The 21,961-nt window shown below is 44.0% G+C and overlaps 1 protein-coding gene across 1 annotated transcript in view; it reads left to right on the forward strand.

Annotated features, from left to right (window-relative positions):
• Positions 1 to 5,853, forward strand: part of PKHD1 (PKHD1 ciliary IPT domain containing fibrocystin/polyductin) — a gene marked incomplete at its 5' end in the record, with an annotated part of 233,235 nt that extends 227,382 nt beyond the window's left edge. The window contains one exon of the mRNA XM_079971281.1: positions 5,141 to 5,853. Within this exon, the coding sequence (XP_079827407.1) occupies positions 5,141 to 5,481 (341 nt within the window). The 3' untranslated portion in view covers positions 5,482 to 5,853. The remainder of the gene's footprint in view (positions 1 to 5,140) is intronic.
• Positions 5,854 to 21,961: the final 16,108 nt, after the last annotated feature.

Below are 21,961 nucleotides of genomic sequence, written 5' to 3' on the forward strand. Positions count from 1 at the left end.
TGATCTTACCTTGGCGTAATAATGTTTCATTAAGTCTCCATCTAAAACACCCATTATTTTTTTTAAATTTTTGTAACTGGATTATGATACAAGAAAGCTTATATTTGGTAGTATATCCACTTTATGCACCCCCGTAGCCAATGTCTTCATTGCGCATATCATATCCTATCTTGATAGGGCCCTCTGTTTCTCACTAAAATACAAAAATTGTTTTGTGTCCCCATTTTTATATCTCCAAATGTCCACAAGTTCCAGATTGCCCACAATTTCAAAAAAATAAAATGGGTAACTTACCTTGGGTAATTTTAATGTTTCTTTCTGAATTTCTATTCTCTACTCCAGTCTCCCATGAGCAGGGCTTTTTTTCAGTCAGATCTCACCAGAACTCATATCCAGCACCTTTCAGGTGGGCACAATTATCATTATAAGAGAACAAGGTGAGTTCCAGACCTCTTTTTGTAGAAAAATAGCACTGCCCATAAGACACCAATTTCCATATGAGACCTAGTATCTGGATAACTTCTCAGTTATGTGACTGTAGGGACTGGATGGGGACTAACCCTCACATAAGTATGCATTGAGCAAATGTTGATGGACAAAGTAAAGAGGAAACAATCCCTTACACCCCTTTCGTGTAAAGGGGTTATAAATCCTCCATGGTGTGGTAAAGATTGAGTTGAATGTTTTGCCTCGACACCTGCCATCATCCCCACCCCTGGACTCTTCATATCAGCCACACATGAGAAAGACCCTTTGATCTCAAAAAGCTAGGCAGAATAGACAATGCTGGACTAAATGGTTTGTCTCAGTATTATATTCTTAGCGACTTTGCTGAGAATATGCTTTTAGAATATTGAATATTTGGACTTCGATTTCACTTTGTTCAGGAGGCCTTTTCATTTTAATCTAAAGGTTCCACTATTTTAAAGTTCCATGTGAGCAGAAAACTTTCATCTTATGAATGAATAAGCTACGGATGACCTCTTATAAATAATATATACTGCAGATGACAAAGTGAAGTCTTGTGAGATGTAAAATAGCTGCTGAGGAAGACAAAACTTCTAACATATTTGGGAGCTTTTCTTGCATTAAACGGACTGCTACAATCAAACGTGGGATTGTTTGACTTGCAGATTATTGCTTTATCCATTTTCATTTTCATCAAATCATTTTTAAATGATATTTAAAATAATGTTTGCAATGACTAAAAGACCCCAATGCTGACTTGATGGGTTTTTTCTCTCTCTTTTATTGTATGCTTATTTATGTATGTGTCACTAGGCTGAGTTTACTAGATCAAATTTTCATGAGTATAGCTGTATCAGGGGTTGTTTGGGTTGTATATCTATTTATATATAGGCAGGGTGTGCCTAATCCCAAAAGTTGATCAGGGACAAATTATATGCAAAAGGCTACTTTTTAAAACTAAGCTGGATCAAATCTCATCATTGCAATATATGCAAGCATGCCACATTGTCATATCAGCCACAGAAATTAAGAGAGATTTAAAAGGTTTAAATATTTCATTGCAAACGTATACGTGTCTGTCAGAGCTGCCCAAGGTCCCAGCTCACAGAGGACCAACGCCAGGTCGTCGTTATATACAAAAGTCTTTATTGAAGTTCAGTTTCCATTCCAAAGCCGTAGCACGCAGCTCTACGTCTTAAACCTTAGACTGCCGAAGTTCCGTCTGAATCTCCTCCCCCCTGACACCAGTTTAAGATTCTCGCCCTGCTCCACCTCTTCCTCTGCTCTCTTCTCCTCTGGGTCCTCCTGTCCGCTGGGGCATTCCCCTTTCTGGACTCTTCTGACGCTGAGTCCCCTGACTCCTCCCCCTGTCTCCGGCGGGCTTTAGGACCCGGTTCCCAATCCTCGTTCTCTGCGGCACCGTGCGCCTGTACTTTTGAACTTGGCTCTCGCGCCAACCCAGTGACCTTCCTCCTGACCGTTGCACTGCTTCTGTCACTGCTTCCCTCTTCCGGGATGCTAGCCGGACCTGACCTCCCCTCCGTTGCCTGACTCTCCGATGGAGGCGTGGTCAGCCCTGACTCCTCTTCTCTCCCTGCTGGGGGAGACGCTACCCCCGATACCTGGGACTCTTCCCCCCCACTATGCTCAGGTGGGGAAGCTGGTCCTGATCTCCAACTGCTGCTCTGGGAGTCCCCGCTGGTCCCTTGCTTCTGGAGTGTCCCCCTTGGGACCCCCCTTGCCCTGGCCACCGGCGCCCCCTTCTGTGAATCTTCCGATTCGCTGGAGAGGCTCATGGAATCTCTCGGGCCACTGTCATCTTCTCCTACGCTGCCCTCAGATTCTTCCCCTTCGCTCTCCATCTCCCCTCTTCCCTGTGCTTCTGCTCCTGAGCCCCTGACAGTGTCGATCTTTAGGTTTAATTTATGTTATATATAGTAAGAGTTCAATTAGACTTTCTTCACCATACCATACCTTCCACTGCCATATACATGCGTGAAAACTAGAGGGCAAGTAGAACCTACACTCAATGTATTTTGAACATAATTCATATACCTAGTTGACTCTCGAAGCAAGTATGGTCCAAGTGGTGTCAGCCCAAATTTAGTACCAAAAACGCATTGCGTGTTAAGATCCCAAGACCTCCCCCATAAATATAGACACAATTGACACAGAATTTAGTTTAAGGTTATTGGCATAATTTTGGCCACAACTTTATTGATTACAGATCATGAGTGGTTTGCTTAGGTATTGGTTCCCGACTAGCTGCATCTGACCTTGGACTCCGGCAGAGGACAGTAAGGGAAAACATTCTGGGGGAGCAATGGACCAGGCTCAGACTCAAGCTCACCCCAAATGCTCCCAGGGGCTCTGGTGTGGCCCTCACCCCTGGAAGGGGATCAGACAAAAGCAAGGCGAGCCCCTGGATTCCTTTAATGAAATACCTTTCGTGCATGGGAGGGGCAGGTGTGACCACCTCCCCTCCACTCCACATTGAACCAATGCCTTACCGCCAAACCTAACAAAGTTGTGATAATTTGCTACGCGGCAGGTGAAACCCAAGTGGCACCAGCCAATCAGCCAAATGGGAAAATTCCTCCTGGGCCCCTGTCCCAAAAACAGACGACCCCATGACAGGCATAGCAAGGTCATAATGAACCCTAAATATAGGGAAGGTGGGAGAGTGATCCGGTGCATGAGGCGGAAAGAGGAAGCTCAACGCAACGTGCAGCGATATATAGGTCCCTCGGTTAATGCATAAAACGATCCCATTGGCCAGAATTACCCCAAGAACCGAGGGACACCAATTGGGTTGTTGTGGCTATCCAATCGCTCCCACCCACAATAGCAGTGAGGTCAATTGATGATCTCACCACAACGCGTGCTCTCTGATTTCCAGACCTTCTCAGGTCTGATTTCCAGACCTTCTCAGATTTATCAGGTTCCCTTGCCACATACATGCTGAGCATTCGAATCTGCATGCTCTAATATTTCCTTGACCCATCTCTCACTGTTTGATGGGGGCATGTAGATTAAGCTATTCTCCCTTATGAACTGGCACAAACGGTGTAGTCATCATCCAAAGTCCTTCCTTGTGTGCCTACTCCATGAGAGGTCTGGAGAGTGGCAACACAAGAACGGGCCTTTTAAACTGTGGGGTGTGTGTGTGTGTGTGTGTGTGTGTGTGTTATTGTTTTGTTTGCTATTATGTTGTGTATTTTTGCTTTTAAATTGCAAACTGCCCTGTGATCCTGAGATGAAGGATGGTAAATAAAATAAAATAAATCTGCCCTCATTCACCATGTTTGCTGTGAGTCCCATGGAACCAATTGGGGTGGAATGGTCTAAAGGGGAGGAGGAGGAGGGCTTTGAGTTGGGAGGGTGGGGTCAGCCAGGAGAGTGAGCTGGATTTAAGCTGGCTCCATCCCTCGTGGCCACTGTGGCGGGGCATCTGTTGTGCTTGGGGCTGAAGGGGTTTTGGCTGCCCCAAAGTGCAGACCTCAGCTCTTCCCCCACTAGAATGCAAATAAGGGACTGCGAGGGGTTCCCCTGGTCCTAAACTTGTTGCTTATGTAAGAAGCAGAAAGAGGTTAGTTTTGAGTTTCATCTTATTTTAATTAATATTTATCACAGAAAAGCAGAAGGAGCAAGAGAGGAAATGCTACAGTTTATATGTTTTGATATTTGCCATACTCTTTCAGAATACAGTGTTCAGCTGTATGCCTTAGGATACATATCTGCTATAAATTCATTTTTTATCTAATTTGTCTGAGATCTAAGCTTCCTGTGGAGGTCTGAGATCAAAGGATCTGATTCTTTCTGATGTTGGCTCTGACACGTAATGTGTGCTGACTTAGTTCTGTCTATAAAATCGCAGTGGGAGGCTGCCAGTCTCCCTTGGCACCTTTACATAGTGAACTTTCATTTCGACTGGTGAGGATGACAGGTACCACACTGATTGGAGCCACCGTGTAAATAATTAATAGGGAGAATTTTCTCTGCAAAAGGAAATCCAATCCTTCAGATTCTTCTTAAAAGGAATTGTTGCAAGATCATTAAAAATCCCCAATATGTTCAAATTTAAACAAGAATAACAACATCTTAAGCAAATATAATATGCATGACATGGAATGTCTAATCTTTGCATTCCCCTTTATTTAAAGTGATGTTGGTTTTGAAAACGGAGCAACCATCAAAGTTAGTTAGTTCTATTTTGTTAATGCCAGCTAATTTTATTTCCCATGAACAAACCCTAGATTTTTTTATGTTTGGTATTTTAAATTTGGTTGAGGATGAATGGTATATATAAGACAGCATAAACCAGCTTAGAACTTAATATAACATAAATCAAATGACAGATTAGATGTGCTTTGATTTACCAATCCAGCTGTACAAAGACATAGTTTTAAATGATCCCATTGCATGTGGAAAGATAATTTCCCCATCTTTATGGATACTGGGATATAAATGTAAGGTTTTACATTGGGAGCTATGAAAAAGGCAAGGCCAGCCTGAGACATGATACCAGTCCCTACCAGTCCCTTTTTGGTCTTGGCATGCTCTGCAGAGCATTTCCTCTCATTCATCCTTAGAATAATTGTTGACCAGCCATTGAAAACACCAATAATTGAACCACAGTCTATCAAATGAATGCTTATATTTTCTCTAATAGACCTGAAGCTGCGTGAGGAACATGAAGACACAGCAGAACCATTAAGGAAGTGCCATCAACAAGCATTTAACAGCACAGCAGTGGGAGCAGTGAACAGGACCAAGCAAGGCTGTCGGTCCCACACGGGAACATCCACATGGGGGTCTCTGGAACTTCAGCAGCTGAGCATCAAGGAGCTTAATGACTGGAAGGATACCAAGCAACATTTCTCAGACTATGCTCAGCAGAAGGAAACGAAGAAAGGGCAATTCACAGATAAAAGATATAAAAGACCCTCAGAGACGCCTGCCTTGAGGTCAGGAGGGGATGTGAGGGAGAAACAGCAAGTTGCAGTACCATAATAATAAACTAGTTCCTGGGATAGGATTCATGATAAATAATATGGAAGTTAACAAATAAATGTGCTTTAAAAACTCAAATAGATTCACTCACTGACAACCCAAGAACCACCAAACTTTTTAAGTTCATGGGCATATTTGGATTTTTGAGTGGGTGCCATGGGTGTTACTCGCTCTGGTCATTCAATCTCTAGCTTACCGCCCCCCCCCCCCCAGCCTGAGAGGAAGAAAGAGCAAAAGCACATGTGGGCCTATTTTATATGCGTAAAAGTCAGATCTTGTAGAATTAAACTGAGTCTTGAAAAGCTCCTAGCACCTGAAGAAGAACTGGGAAATGGTGTAAGTCTCCACTTCCACCTTCAGCAAGGGAGAATAAGCTATTCTTATTGGGGCAGTGGGTGGAGGGGGGCCCCCACAGGCTTTGTGAGTACAGTCATACCTCAGGTTACAGACACTTTGGGTTGCAAGATTTTGGGTTGCAAACCCAGAAGTACCGGAACGGGTTACTTCCGGGTTTCGCCGCTTGAGCATGCGCAGAAGCACTAAATTGCGCTTTGTCCATGCACAGAAGCATCGAATCACAACCCGCACGCGTGGCACTGCGGGTTGCGGATGCTGTGGGTTGCGAACGTGCTTCCTGCATGGATCACATTTGCAACCCGAGCATCCACTGTACAAGGGGAGGAGGTCTCAAGGGCAAATGCCATTGAAATACCTTCTGTGACCCCTGGTGCAGGCAGGAGGTGGAGCAAATTGTCAGCTCTAAAAGAATTCGCATATATTTGCTTATGGTTGCCTAAATTCGAACATTTAAGCATTCAGATTAGCTGGAATGTAATTTAACAAGAATATTCCATGGTAAAGAAGGTGAACAAAAGGCAAAAAAATAAATAATCAGTAATTTTGTTTTATATAGTAAGAGAATAAAAGCTGGTTTGGTTGTTAAATTTGCTGTAGGGATCAGCTTTCTCAAGGCAAAGGCCATTCTTTCAAACTTGCTCCACAGACATACCATCTACCAGAACTCACCACGTTATTTGGGGCAACGTAATGAGATCCCCACCTCCACCAGTAACTGCCATGGAGCAAAAGTAGAGAAACTCATTATGTGAAGGTAGTAGTCATGGCTCATGTAATGGTTTCTAATCAATGGTGCCCAGCCGTGGGAATTCTTACTACCATGTGTGCCTTGGAAGGTGAAGTCAAACCATTGGGAGAGTTACAGCGCCTGCTGTGGCTGTAGAGACTGCTACGGGAGAGACATGTTTTGTTGCAGATGAGGGCTGGTGCAGACACCCCAGTGCGTTTCTTCTCTCTGTGCTCCTCCCAGCAGTCATTTTTACCATGACACATGTAACATCTAGATAAGCTCTAAGAGGATGGGTGTAAAGGGTCCAAAATTCAGTACATGCCCACATATCTTGGATATCGTTGGCTATTTAAAATCTTTGCAGAAGGTTGTAGGCAGTGCTCACAGTTTGATGGAGTGCAGCTGCACTTCTGGTTTGTGGGCAAGGATTTCTTTGCAGACCACTATGCTCAGCAGGTGGCGCTGTGGGTTAAAGCCTCAGCGCCTAGGGCTTGCCAATCGAAAGGTCGGCGGTTCGAATCCCTGCGGCGGGGTGCCCTCCCGCTGCTCGGTCCCAGCGCCTGCCAACCTAGCAGTTCGAAAGCACCTCCGGGTGCAAGTAGATAAATAGGGACCGCTTACCAGCGGGAAGGTAAACGGCGTTTCCGTGTGCGGCTCTGGCTCTGGCCAGAGCAGCGATGTCACGCTGGCCACATGACCCGGAAGTGTCTCCGGACAGCGCTGGCCCCTGGCCTCTTAAGTGAGATGGGCGCACAACCCCAGAGTCTGTCAAGACTGGCCCGTATGGGCAGGGGTACCTTTACCTTTACCTTTACCTTTATGCTCAGCTTGCTGGTGTCAGAGAGTAGGGCAAGGGTGGACACTTGGAGTTGATTGAGAAGCACAGCCCCACTCCTGATTCAAACTCACGAGTGCCCTACACATGAGTGATGCATGAATACAGCTAATGAGTTATCAAGGAATAAGATCTTGAATTTGTCATATAAGCAATGGGTTTAATATACTATTACTAATGGCAGAACACAACTATGGTCAATTACATGGTTGAAGACTTCAGTTGTTTCTATTCCTAGTTAAACTAATTCCAGCCTTAGTATCTGACGGTCTTGAAGTTATTTATCTGATTGCATCTGTTGAAAAACAGATTTTAAGGGGCAGGCAGCCTGGGGCGATCCTAATTGTTCCTCTCTCTTTGAATACATGCAGCGGGGACAGGGGGAAGCTGGCTTTGGAGGGTGAATGCAAGGGAATAAAATTTTGAACTGACTTCAAAGTAAGGAATGCAAAACCAAAGAAAGGACAAAGGAAATAAAGATGCAAAAGGAGTTTAGTTGGTCCCGCAGTTTGATTAAAAATAAAAAGCACAGGAAGACAGTGCTGGCAAAGTTAAGGTCAAGTATATTTCCATTTATATAAAATATAGTAAATGGGTGTTGCTTTAGTTTTTGGGCTTTTACTTTAAATTGTAATTGTATTTTTATAAATGGAAATTCGTATTGTTCTACAAATAAAGCACAATTATAAATAGTCAAACGTGGCACTTATTTCTGTGAAGATGCTTTTGAGGAACCATCAGAGACAACAGCCACTCCCCCTGCCTCTCCCCCAGCTGGTGGCCATGCCACCCTCACCAGACACTCAGCATGCATGCCAAGGGGTCCTTTTGTGTTCCAATGTATGTGCATAGAGCTCCCCAACAAAAGGGGAGATCCAGTCTGGTCCAACATCTTCCCTTGTACAAAGGAGCTCTACGTGCATAAATTAAGGTAAAGGTAAAGGTACCCCTGCCCGTTACGGGCCAGTCTTGACAGACTCTAGGGTTGTGTGCCCACCTCACTCTAGAGGCCGGGAGCCAGCGCTGTCTGCAGACACTTCCGGGTCATGTGGCCAGAGTGACGAAGCTGCTCCGGCGAACCGGCACCAGAGCAGCACATGGAAACGCCATTTACCTTCCCGCTAGAAGCGGTACCTATTTATCTACTGCACTTAAGGGCGCGTTCGAACTGCTAGGTGGGCAGGAGTTGGGACCAAAAGATGGGAGCTCACCCCGCCGCGGGGATTGGAACCGCCGACCATGCGATCGGCAAGTCCTAGGCGCTGAGGTTTTACCCACAGCGCCACCCGCGTCCCTCGTGCATAAATTAGTGCATATCTAAATCCCCTTCTCTCACACACTGAGCATTCAGGTGGGGAGGGGCTTGGTAGCCAGGTGTGTTGGTGGGGGACTTGCTTAAACAGACCCAATGTACCCTCACAGTGTGTGAACAGGTTTAAGAAGGACCTTATATCTAGGGCAGGCTTCCTCAACCTCAGCCCTCCAGATGTTTTTGGCCTACAACTCCCATGATCCCTAGCTAGCAGGACCAGTGGTCAGGGATGATGGCAATTGTAGTCCCAAAACATCTAGAGGGGCGAGGTTGAGGAAGCCTAATCTAGGGGCTATCTCTTCATGCATGAATTCACCTCTGCTGTTTGAATTTGGCTCAGGGATGGTCTCATTGAGAAGGCGCTCTTGCAGTGCAAGCCTATGTATGTTCAATCAGAAGAATGCTTTCTCCCTTGTAAGTGTATTTAGAGAAGCACAGCCTCAGTTGATCTTAACAGCTGTGGTGACCAGAGCCGTCTTTCCCATAGGGCTTAGTGGTGCATTGTGCCAGGGCGCCGGCCTCTCAGGGGTGCCTCAGCAAGAGGGGGAGCTGCGCGGCTTTGCATGCCCACCAGCTGCGCCCCACCAACCATAAGGCTGGCAGGCGTGCAGCTTCCCTCCTAAGCCTCCTCGGGAGGAGAGCGATCCTCGCAGAGGCTTGGGAGTGAAGTTGCACACCCGCCAACCATATGGTTGGCAGGGCACAGCTTCCATCCTAAGCTTCTGCAGGGATCGCTCTCCTCCCAAGGAGGCTTGGGAGGGAAGCTGTGCTCTCCTCCCACAAGGCTTGGGAGGGGCGCGACTTCACTCCCAAGCCTCTGCGAGGATCGCTCTCCCGCAGCGGCATGGGGGAGAGTTGTCCCCCCCCCCATGGCTGGCAGTACACAGCTACGGCCACCCCAACACTATCCATGGTAATTTGGAGGCACTGGGTGGATATTTGCACCCCAGCACCGCATCTGCTAAAGACAGCCCTGGTGGTGACCACAGGAGGGAAGGCAGTCCTTGAGTTATCTAGGCAAGTAAAGGACTGAATGAAAAACATCCAGCCTTGGTAACTGAGCTCCTGGGTATGGCTGCAACATTGTCAGCTGCTGAAGAAGCATGCGTCCAACGTATACCATATCTTACTGTGAACATAATGAAGAAAGAAAAAACTTGCTAGAAAAACCCTCTGCTCTCATGCTGTGTCTAGGAGCTGACAAAAGTTATTTGCTAAATACCCTTCATTTGGTGAGTGACAGGAGACTGGTGTCAAGTGAGAAAATGAAATGTAAATTTTATTAAACACCTCTCTCATCTCTGGGTACCAATCCAGATTCCAGCGTAACACAGCAAATCAAATCCTCTCTTTGCCTTGCCGAAGGGCAAATGAAGAATCATTTCTCCTTAATACCATTCTTTCCTACTAAAATATTTTCCTGTTTAGTAACTGCAAAAATTAAAATATGAACCCTATGTTAATCTCTCTCCGTGTGTGTTATGTGTTTGGTGTGGTTTTTTAAAGTGCTTCATTTATTGTGGGTTGTGCCTTGTGCTTTAATTCTGTCTTCACATCCATCCAGCACTGGTAATTGGCTCCAGCAAAATAATGGCATCTCTAAAAATACAACTTTAGTAACTCATCCAGAGATTTTATTCAAATGTCCATCATGAAACTCAGTAGCAGGACCTGAGGTTTTTCATGATAATGACTTACCTGCTGCATTCAACACAACAATTGAGTGAAATGGGTTCTTGCATGGGCAAAAAACCCTCAAAACTGCCCTTTGCATGGGGGCATTTATGTCACATTAAAGAGCTCAAAAAGTTGGTGGAGGGCATAAGGACAGTAGTAACAGACTGGTGCCTGGTTAGTACCTGTTGCTGCCTGGGCTTCTGCACCATCACAATCCTGTCTGGAAGAGTAAGGATATGATGGGCAAGACCATACAGCCCATTTGCCCCATGTTAGCCACCCCTTCTTTAAAGCCCTACCTGACTTATGATCTGGGTACCTTCAAGCCTGTTTTCTTCCTTACGAACCTCCCTCCAAACTCGAGTTATTGTCTGGGGCCCAGCTCCACATCCTTGGATACCAGGCAGCATGCTGGGGAAAAGCATGTCTGGGGACTTTTCTGTCACCGTACCCACTTTGTGGAAGAATGCCTTGCCCATCCCAAGAGGGCTGGATCAGGACCTCTTCACTTAAAACTGCTTTAGCTGGGTGGCAGCGGCTCAGCTGTTTAAAAACAGGTTCAGTTGACTATTCCTTCTTTTTGGTATTTTGCTGTTTTGATTCTGCTGATGGGTTTGTAATTGCTGTATTGCGGCCTTGGTTTTTATTTTAATATTTTGATTTATGATTTGCTTGAACTGTGGATTGTTTTAGGTTTTATTATTATTATTGTAAGCCACCTCGAATTTCTTCTGAAAAATAGGCAGGATATACCGTATTTACGTGAATCTAATGCACCATTGAATCCAATGCGCACCTCAATTTTCAAAACCTTGAAACCAAAAAAGTACCGGTATTTGCTGGTGAATGTAAATGCAGCATCATATCTAATGTGCACCCTAATTTTCACGACATAATTTGGCCAAAAAAGGTGCGCATTACATTCATGTAAATATGGTACCTTTTAGAATTATTATTTATATATAAGACAGTTTTTAAAGAATAGCTATATCTCATTTTAGATTTGTTGTTGTTATTTCAGATTTTAAGTTGCATCCTTACTGTTGTGAACACCAAAATAGTTTTTATTACCTTTATTTTAAGAAAGACAGGCATATGCATGCTTTTTCACAATGTTATTTGAAAGTTTTTTGGAAACAATAAATTTGGATGTTTTTTACTCCTGAAAAATGGGGAATTCTAAAATAGTTTGTGGGCAGTAAATTAAGCTTGCATCTAGTGAGATGTGGGTGCTTCCAGTCCTGTAAACGCTCTCCTAATTATTGTTGGGTCAGTCTGTCGTAAAATCATTTAACACTGACTATATCCTGTCCTTCCTGAGTTGGCATAACCGGAGTCTGATTTCGGCTAGTTTTTCAGCTTCTCCAAACCTTTATTGGTATATAAAAAAGGTATACATTTCTGCCTAAGTAGTGTCAAATCACGTGACTTAGAGATTCCTTTAATATTACAATTCCCTCTCCCACCTTTCTGACTCAAATACTCCCATGCCTCCAGCTAGGAGGCAGTTGGGATTCAGAGCTGTAGATACATCCACACAAGAGATCAGTCATTTCACACTGCCAGTGGGCCTCTTTGCTATTCCAATAGAGAACCAATTGCACACTATGACTAATAACGTTGGCTGTGTGAAAGAACTATTTTTATAAGGATTGAGAAAGGCCTCCTTGGGTTTTGGGGCAGGACAGTTATGATTTTGAGAAAGAGCAAAGCGTAGCATAACTGCAAGCTCAATGGTTCAGCAGGCTCCCTATGCTGCAGTTACTGTATTGATCTTTGTGAATTCTGATTGAAGGTGATCTCATCTGTATCTCCTGGACTAATGTGTGGATCAGAATATAACCATCCACTGGCAGAGTGTGCTTTCATGGCAACCCGGGGCATGGAGGGCGGGCGGAGCTCGCCGTGTGGCAGCCCAGCCCTCACTGCCAACACTGGTGGAGTGACACCGGTCCTAAGCCACTGTCGGATCAGATCCTACCAGGACTTTCTTAAGCATTTGTGGCACCGGGGTGCAAGGATCCACCCGGCGCCCCCCCCCCACTAGGTTGCCCAGTCCCAGGCACGTAGGAGGGCAGAGCTGGTCAGCCGCCTCAGCGTGTCACTGGCTCGGTCGCCCCCAAACTCATGGCACAGAGCCGCCAACAGCAGAAGAGCCCACCATGGCGCTCCAACCAATGTGCAAGCTCTTCCCCGGACTCAACTCTCGAGCCCCGGACTCTTGACCTGGCGCCCCTGAGAGCCTGGTACCTGGGTGCCCTGCAACCCTAGCATCTATGGGTAAGACAGCCCTGGATCCTACACTTGCTAAGCGGCTCAGAGCTGGTGTTGCTCTGGTGGTGAGTAAAATGTCTTTGGCCACCCCACCTGCCATTGAAGCCAATGGGTTTTGACTATATGCGATGTTGGCTTTAGGCACAATCCCTGGAACGTAACCCCTGCATAAGTTGCAGGCTTACTGTGCAGATGATAGATGATAGATAGATGATGATAGATAGATAGATGATAGATAGATAGATAGATGATAGATAGATAGATAGATAGATAGATAGATAGATATAGATAGAGAGATAGATAGATAGATAGATAGATAGATAGATAGATAGATGATAGATAGATAGATAGATAGATAGATAGATAGATAGATAGATGATAGATAGATAGATATAGATAGATAATTGTGTCACAACCCCCAATTGCATCCAGACCATGGTGTGAGGGGACAGAGGCTTTAACACACACACCCCCCCATGATGATCTTGAGCAGAAGCACACACACACCTGCACTGAGTGTTCCACTTCTCTGTAGAAAGGACACAACACCATGTCTCCTCCATCTGCTATCCTCCTCACCTTGGGGAGACAAGGAGCAGGGAGCTGCATGAAGGTGGATTAGAAAAGTCTTCCCCAGGAATGATGATGATGATGGGGTGGTCTGCAAGCCCCATGGTTCTGGGAGGAATCAGAATCCAAGCCAGAGCCTGCTCATAGTGAGCTTTGCCTACCTCAGTTCTGCTAATTATATTTCAAGTAAGGGTTTTCGCATACTTGGGTGTTATTATTATTTATTAAATTTGTAGACCTCCCTTCATCTGAAGATCTCAGGGTGGTTCATAATATAAAAATACAAAATGATAAAACAAACAAACAAACAAAAAACCCACACGCCAATAACTTCCTCCCCCCCAACAAACACCTTTAAAAGGACATACAGTGGTGCCTCGCAAGACGAAAAGAATCCGTTCTGCGAGTCTCTTCATCTAGCGGTTTTTTCGTCTTGCGAAGCAAGCCCATTGACGGCTTAGCGGATTAGCGCTATTAGCGGTTTAGCAGCTTTTAGCGGCTTAGCGGCTTAGTGGCTTAGCGGATAAGCGGCTTAGCGGCTTAGAAAAAGGGGGGGGGGAAACCCACAGGAACTCGCAAGACATTTTCGTCTTGCAAAGCAAGCCCATAGGAAATTCGTTTTGCGAAGCACCTCCAAAACGGAAAACTCTTTCGTCTAGCGAGTTTTCCGTCTTGCGAGGCGTTCGTCTTGCGGGGCACCACTGTATGATGTTAATCAGCCAAAGTCCTGGTTGAAGAGGAACATTTTCACCTGGTGCCTAAAGACATGAAATGAAGGCACCAGGTGATCCTCCCCAGGGAGAGCATTCCACAAACATGGAGCCATCACAGAAAAGGCCCATTCTTGTGTTTCCACACTCCAGATCTTTCATGTAAGAAGTACATGAAAGAAGGCCCTCAGATGATCATCACAGGGTCTGGGTTGATTCATATGGGGAGAGGCGGTCCTTGAGGTATTGTGGTCTTGAACCATTTTAAGGCTTTGCAGGTCAAAACCAGCACTTTGATTTGGGCCCAGAAACTTAATTGGCAGCCCATGCAGTTGGGTCAGAATTGGAGTAATATGCTCAAATCATCTTGCCTCAGTGAGCAACCTGGCCGCCGAATTCTGCAACTACTCATGCTTTGAATGCACGCCTGCTTCCTAATTGATATACCTCCAGTGAATTACCAGTTAAAGATCTGGACACATGCATGCTATATATGGCATCCCTATTGAGGTCCCAGTCTACTTATGCCTGTTCGATTCTCAGAAAGGCACAGATGCCCCTCGCAGCAGTTTCACGCTTCTCCCTCTGATCTCCAGGCTGAGACGTCTAAATCTCCTGTTTCATTTGCATGGTTATCCAGTGAAATTGCTTGTAGTGTTTCTCTTTCTTGTTTGCAAAACAGGCGGTGGGATGGGAGCTTTGAGAAACAAGGGATTTATCCTGTCAACTGGGAAATTATTCAAATCCAAGGATTTAGGGTGGTTTCCCCCTAGCCCCACAGTAGACTTGCTCAAAGGCTATAACTCTGACCATAATTGGCATTTCATCCAATTTTGTTTGCATGCAAATGCTGCTCTGAATTTCTTTGCAATGAACTCAAATGAAACAAAAGCAAACTATTTGCAAAATCTTTTCTGTGCTTCCTGTTGCTATAGGTCATATTCTGCAAGCCATTCCCCAGACTTGGTTCACTTCCAGTATAAAAGCTGGGGGAAATGGCTTAAAATGAGGACAGTAAAGAAAGGAAAGGAAGTGGCCAGTTTCACTCCTCTCCCTTGCATGCTCATTTTTATATTAAAAAATAGAGGGCGGGAGGGGGGCAAATCCAAACAGGCAAGCATCGGTTCGAGGTGTCCAATTTGGCCCTCAGTTTAGCTGCCAAGAAAATGTACAGGAATAAAGTGCAGATAAAATTATGTCTATGCATGTGTGAGCTGCATGATTCAGCTCCTAGTGAGAGGCGGCTGGATTCTACTGGATCCAAAGAGAAAAATGCAACAGAGTTTACTTCTACATTTACTTTTCTACAAATGGTAACTACTCCTACTACAAAGAATAACTTGCAACTTAATTCTAAATCTCTTTCCCAACCGGTAAGTCTGCTAGCACCATCTGAACTTGGGAGCGCCCCCCCCACCCCCATTTTCAGGCATTCAGTCAAGATGCCCCATTTCTGGGTGGCCTGTTGCCACTTCAAGAAGAAGGAAGGGGAAACAGCACCATCCTGCTTTGCCACACCCCCTTTGTTGGCAATGAAGATACCTGCATGCATATCACACACAGGCCCATATTTCTGCAAACAAATTCCTTTCAGTCCAAGAGCTTTGGAGGAGATAAAATCATGAGCTTAATCTGAAGGCTAGAAGCTCCTAGATGTTTTGGGTGATTTGCAGCATCCTGCATTCAGGCATCCAGGCAGAACGTGATGGCCTTTGTTTAAGCAAATGGAAGTGTTGTCCGCTGAGCATACTTGTGAAGCAGGAACTGATGATCCAAGTAGAACAGCCCTTTGCTTGGAGGGCGCTGGGAATGAGGCTGGCTTTGTCTTTTGTTCTTTCGCAGTTGCCAGCGCTGTCACCTTTTCTCAAAATAAATACCGATCAGGCGTGGCTCAAGGGAGGGTATTCTTTCAAAAACCAGACTGAGGGATGCTTTTTCTCCCCTCCCTTGGCTGCAATTCAGCACCAAGTGTGAGCAGAGCACATTAAAATTCCGCCAGCATTTACTGCACGCCGTAATAGACGCAAGCATCGACTACGCCCAATATTAGTGATGGTACCAGGAAACCATCCTTGCTTTTGGCTGCCTGAAGGCAGCTGTGATCCCCAGCTTGTCCTATCTGTCGGTCTATTTGATCTCCAAATGAATTGCTTTTGATAACAGCTATATAAATGCAGAACTGTTCCGCTGGGCCTTCTTAAATGAGACTCTCTCTTTCATCTCCCAGTCATTTCAAAAAGCAGATAGACTTGTTAGAGGTTTTTAATGCAATGATTTATGTTTTATCTTGCCTGGTTCGAGGCAGCATTTATTTAGCACTAAATTCTTCCCAAGCCTATACATGGGGAGAAATGCTTGAGCACAATATTTGGAATTCAAAATATTAGATATTTTATATATATATGCATAGCCCATTCATACAGACACCTAATACATATAACATTTTGAAACCCACATATAAATGGAGGCATGCACACACCAACCCACAATTACGCGAAGAGTGAATGATAAGTGTACGGATGTGAAAATTACTGCACTGGAATGTTTATTTGTTTTTTCTTTGGAAAATTGATAGACTCCTAAACTTTAGCACATATATTGGCGTACAACAATAAAATGCAATAAATAAGACAGTGTGTGACTATTGTTGCATGTGGTCTCTGAATTGTGAGAGGTCCCAGGGGCCCCTGCACATCCCCTGGGTTTGGTTTCTTTCGGGACACACTTTGACTGCATCACTCCAGACAGGTTGCAAGGCTAGGGAGAGACAAGAAACATGCGCTCCTTATAGAATGTCTCCTTATAGAATGTCTCCAGATACTCAGTTTTGTTTGACAACATTTTGACCCAAGCTTACATCACAAACCTGGCAAGGGATATTTACTCAACAAAGAAGGTATCATTTTTTCAGTTCCAATATTACAGTTTATAACTGTAAAATCCAAAATTACAGTTATAAACTGATAGGATTAGAGAAGACTCCCCCAAAGATAGTCTAACCCAGGCACCCCCAAACTCAGTTCTCCAGATGTTTTGGGACTACAACTCCCACCATCCCTAGCTAACAGGACCAGTGGTCAGGGATGATGGGAATCGTAGTCCTAAAACATCTGGAGGGCCGAGTTTGGGGATGCCTGGTCTAACCCCAATCACATTACAACATACATGTATTTCTGATCAAACACCATTTATATTTATATTCAGAGGTGAACTCTCCTTGGAGGAAGCCAGCCTCCTTTTCATCCTTGGTTAACACCATTCATCCTCAATGTATAGGGCACTCTACATTAAATACCTTTGGAAAACAAGCAAGCAAATAAAAACAATTAAGAAACAACAGTTGAAATGCCGAAAAGATAATATAGTTTAGGATTTACAGTATGTCATAAATTCATATCTGAAAACCTTAGTTTTCCAAATGTAAAACACATTTTCCATGTATCCTTCATTGTTTTAGGCTTTGAAATTTATTGTATTATGTTTTTTAACATTTGTTGATGCCCATCACCTCAAGCATCTTAATTCTTATGTGGAATATACATATTTAAAATGACTATGTACATAAAAGAAACCCCTTTTAAATATAGACTCTCGTAAACAGAGCTTCCATTTATTCAAATGCTCAATTACCTGAAGGTTCTGGTTCCTCCCAGGCAAGTTTTATAAATGAGGTTGTATTGCCTTTGAAAAGGAAGGAGAAGAAGGAAAAAGATTTCCTTTAGGTTTCATGAAAACAAATTCCTTGCAGACTTGAATTAGCATATTTGTGCTACTTATCCGAAGAAAAAAATCAATTACACACAGTAAAACCCCAACTAAAATCTTTTGGAAAGTTTTTCATGGATTGTGCTAGGACCAGAATTTCTGTGGTGAGGAGAGGACTTCTTGGTATTTTGACCAAGGTGTAAGTCAAAATGTGCTTCAGACTCAACCAAAGTAGCACAACAGCAAAAACTTTATATGGTATTCCATTTTTAATGTTATAAGCATGACTGTGGGGAAAAGTCCCTGTTTGAAGCAATGCCTTTTCAACAATTCCATTTTTAGTCTTGGCTTCCCTCCTTGAACCCCAGCCTTCCTGTAATGTAATGACTACCCCACACATCAGATCAGGAAAGCACATTAAACAAAGAGTGTTACCTCCAGCTCACCATTTCTGTCCCATCTTTAGGTCTCTGGAGATCTGTTGGTTATTTTTGTCAAAGTGTTAAAAGACTGCATAGAACTAACATACTTGCCCATTTGCCTTCTCCAAACACCTATGGAGAAATTGCACCCTGAATAGATAGAGACTATAACCTCAATTTCCACCCCTAAAATTGGATTAGCTCACTAATCCCCCTCGTCCCCCTTCACTATATGACCAAAGTTTAAATTAAGTTTATATTCCCCTGGAAAGACATCTACAAAAACATATCTGTGCATTAACCAGGATTGTTTTAAACCATCTGTTTAACAGTTGATGGCAGCACATTTAAATGGGCAAGCGTAGATGCTCTCCTATACATTGAAATGGTTCACGTATATAGATAGGAACCTGTGGTGATAGGGTACTATTATAAAGGAAAACAAGATTTATTGGCAGCAGTTCTCAGATCCTGAGGCTCTAGGTCTAATTTGATTCTTAGTCAAACCAACTAGAATATTTATCACCAGCAGGAGTGCTAACTTCCCTTGAGATCCTCAGGATATCAGATATAAGTGCATCATAATGGCACAATGTTTCCTCATCAATAATAATAATAATAATAATAATAATAATAATTTATTTGTACCCTGCCCATCTGGGACGCGGATGGCGCTGTGGGTTAAACCACAAAGCCTAGGACTTGCCAATCAGGAGGTCGGCGGTTTGAATCCCCGCAACGGGGTGAGCTCCCGTTGCTTGGTCCCTGCTCCTGCCAACCTAGCAGTTCGAAAGCTCGTCAAAGTGAAAGTAGATAAATAGGTACCGCTCCGGTGGGAAGGTAAACGGCGTTTCCGTGCGCTGTTCTGGTTCGCCAGAAACGGCTTAGTCATGCTGGCCACATAACCCAGAAGCTGTACACCACCTCCCTCAGCCAATAAAGCGAGAGTGCTGGTGGAAACATTGACTCAACATGAGTAATATATTGTTCCAGTTCTTCCCACTGTGTTTCCCCTCCCTCTCAAAATGGCATCCAAGTGCAGGAAGATAGATATTAAACAGTAGAACCTGAAGGCAACTACTCTTAATTAGGGTTGCCATGGCAACAGATCCACAGCTGGGTAGTGCAACTACTCCCACATTAAGAGGTAAAGAGTCCAAGCAAAGTAATTCTTCTCTGGGCCTACCTCTAATTTTGGACTGACTTGTTGCCAAAGATGTGCCACTACAACCATTGGTATCTATTCACAAGCCCATGTCTCTTGCAGCAGAAGGATGTCAAAGGATTTGATGCAGTTGATGAATGTTCTATGCTTGATATTCTTCCCCTTCAAATCTGCTATATTGCAAGAGAGTCACTTAATTATCAATAGCTTAGTGTCTAGAGGCAGTTGGAGGATGGATGGCGGTCAATGGATTGAGGTGGAATCCTAAGAAGACAGAAGTATTGTTTCTGGGGGACAGGGGGCAGGCAGGTGTAAGGTACTCCCTGGTCCTGAGTGGGGTAGCTGTGCCCCTAAAGGACTAGTTGCACAGCTTTGGAGTCATTTTGGACTCACATCTGTCCATGAAGGCGCAACTTAATTCTGTGTCCAAGGTGGCTGTCTACCAGCTCCATCTGGTACGCTGGCTAAGACCTACCTGTCTGTGCACTGTCTCGCTATAGCGGTACATGCTCTGGTTCTCTCCTGTTTGGACTACTGCAATGCGCTCTGTGTGGGGCTCCGTTTGAATGTGACTCAGAAACTACAACTAATCCATAATACAGCTGAGAGACTGGTGACTGGAAGCAGCCGTTGGGACCATTTAACACCGTTCCTAAAAGATCTATAGTGGCTCCCAGTCCATTTCTGAGAACAATTCAAAGTGTCAGTGCTGACCTTTAAACCCCTTGGCCCTGTATACTTGAGGGAGTGTCGTCACCCCACCTGTTCAGCCTGGATACTGAGGTCCAGTTCCAAGGGCCTTCTGGCCATCATTGCGAGAAGTGAAGTTACAGGGAACCGGGCAGAAGTGGCACTCGCCCTGTGGGGTCTCTGTGTACAATCTGAAATCATTTCAGAAGAAATGACCATGTCCCCCATAACACTTTTGGAAAAAGAATAGAAATTAGAAAGTGGAAGGTTAAGCTTTCTAATTGACAAGGATAGAAGGCCATAGTAACAAGAAATGTAATTGGAAGCATGGGGTGTGAACAAATGTCTGCAATACAATGGATATTGTGCTATTATATAAACACAGCGAAGAAATTTGTGAGGAAGTTGTGAGGCTGGACTGGAGGAAGTTCAAGGCTAATTTTTATATTTCATCTCTTGGATGAAAAGGATAAGGAATGAATGTGAGATACCTAGATTGAGTGGCGCTGTGGTCTAAACCATAGAGCCTCTTGGGCTTGCTGATCGGAAGGTTGGCGGTTCAAATCCCCCCAACAGGGTGAGCTCCCGTTGCTCAGTCCCTGCTCCTGCCAACCTAGCAGTTCAAAAGCATGCCAGTGCAAGTAGATTAATAGGTACCACTGTGGTGGGAAAGTAAACAGTGTTTCCGTGCGCTCTTCCACTTGTCACAGTCTTCCATGCACCAGAAGCAGTTTAGTCATGCTGGCCACATGACCCGAAAAACTGTCTGTGGACAAACGACGGCCTGAAAACGAGATGAGCGCCACAACCCCATAGTCACCTTTGACTGGACTTCACCGTCCAGGGGTCCTTTAACCTAGATTGAACATTGGGAAAACATCGACTAGCAGAGGGAGGAAGAACTGGATGCCATTTGGGATTGAACAGTGGATTATCGTGAGGATGCTTGCAGTTACAACTGACAGACAGATAGTTGAAAGTCACTTTTATTCATATCTCTTCTCTTTTGTTTATTCATATCTCTTCTCTTTTGTTTTGTTACTATTCTTATTCCCTTGCTTTTACCTTTTTTGCTCTCTCTCTCCTTTTATTGCTTCCTTTTACTTTGTATTCTTCTAGCACTTTTTCTTTTCTTTTTCTTTTCTTCTTCTTTCTCTTCTGTTTTTTTTATTTCCTGTTTAGAATAGTTTGCTTTTTATGGTATTGTGATAAGTCTTAATAAAACTTTCTACAAAAAATATATATCCCTTGGATGATTAATAAACATATATGGTGAAGAGTGGGCTTTACAATCTGGTTCTTCCCCCACCATATCAGACCCACCCAGCCATTCCCACGTCAGGAAGGAGAGCATCTGTACTGAGAAGTCTGCTTTGCGTGAAACGAAGAGATCCCTACAAGCCACTGGTACAGATTTTGAAGAGAAATAAGATCGACTTCAGATGGGAATATCCTGAAGGAATTTCCTTTTTTTATAAAACTAAGAAACACAGGTTGACAAGCCCAGAAGAAATAGGGAAATTCACGAGAAGATACAAGGAATTACAAGTGGAAGAAGAAGAAGTAAAGGGAGCAGGAGGAGGAGCAGGATCCAAGGATGAGTCAGAATCGGCAGAAGACCAAGGAAGGAAATTTGAAGGAGGAGGAGGAGGAGGAGGAGGAGGAGAAAAGGAAGACAGGTTATAACTAAATTTATTTAATTTATCTAATTCGACTTCAACATGGCTCTAAAATTATGGAACTGGAACATAAATGGGATGAACGATAAAAGAAAACGAAACAAAATTGAACAATTTTTAAGAAAGAAAAATTTGGATATCATCTGTTTGCAAGAAACACATGTGGCAAGGAGGCACAGAAAAATTTTGATTAATAAAAGACTAGGGAATGAATTCGTATCTTCGGACAAAGAGAAAAAAAGAGGGGTTGTGTTATATATCAAAAATAAAATTGAAGCTAAACAAATTTTCAAAGATGAAGAAGGAAGAATTATAGCAGTGCAGATCAAATGGCAAGGCGAAAATCTAATAATT

The sequence above is a fragment of the Podarcis cretensis genome, assembly GCF_951804945.1.
Source record: "Podarcis cretensis genome assembly, chromosome: 3".
In the NCBI taxonomy this organism is placed as follows: Eukaryota; Metazoa; Chordata; class Lepidosauria; order Squamata; family Lacertidae; genus Podarcis; species Podarcis cretensis.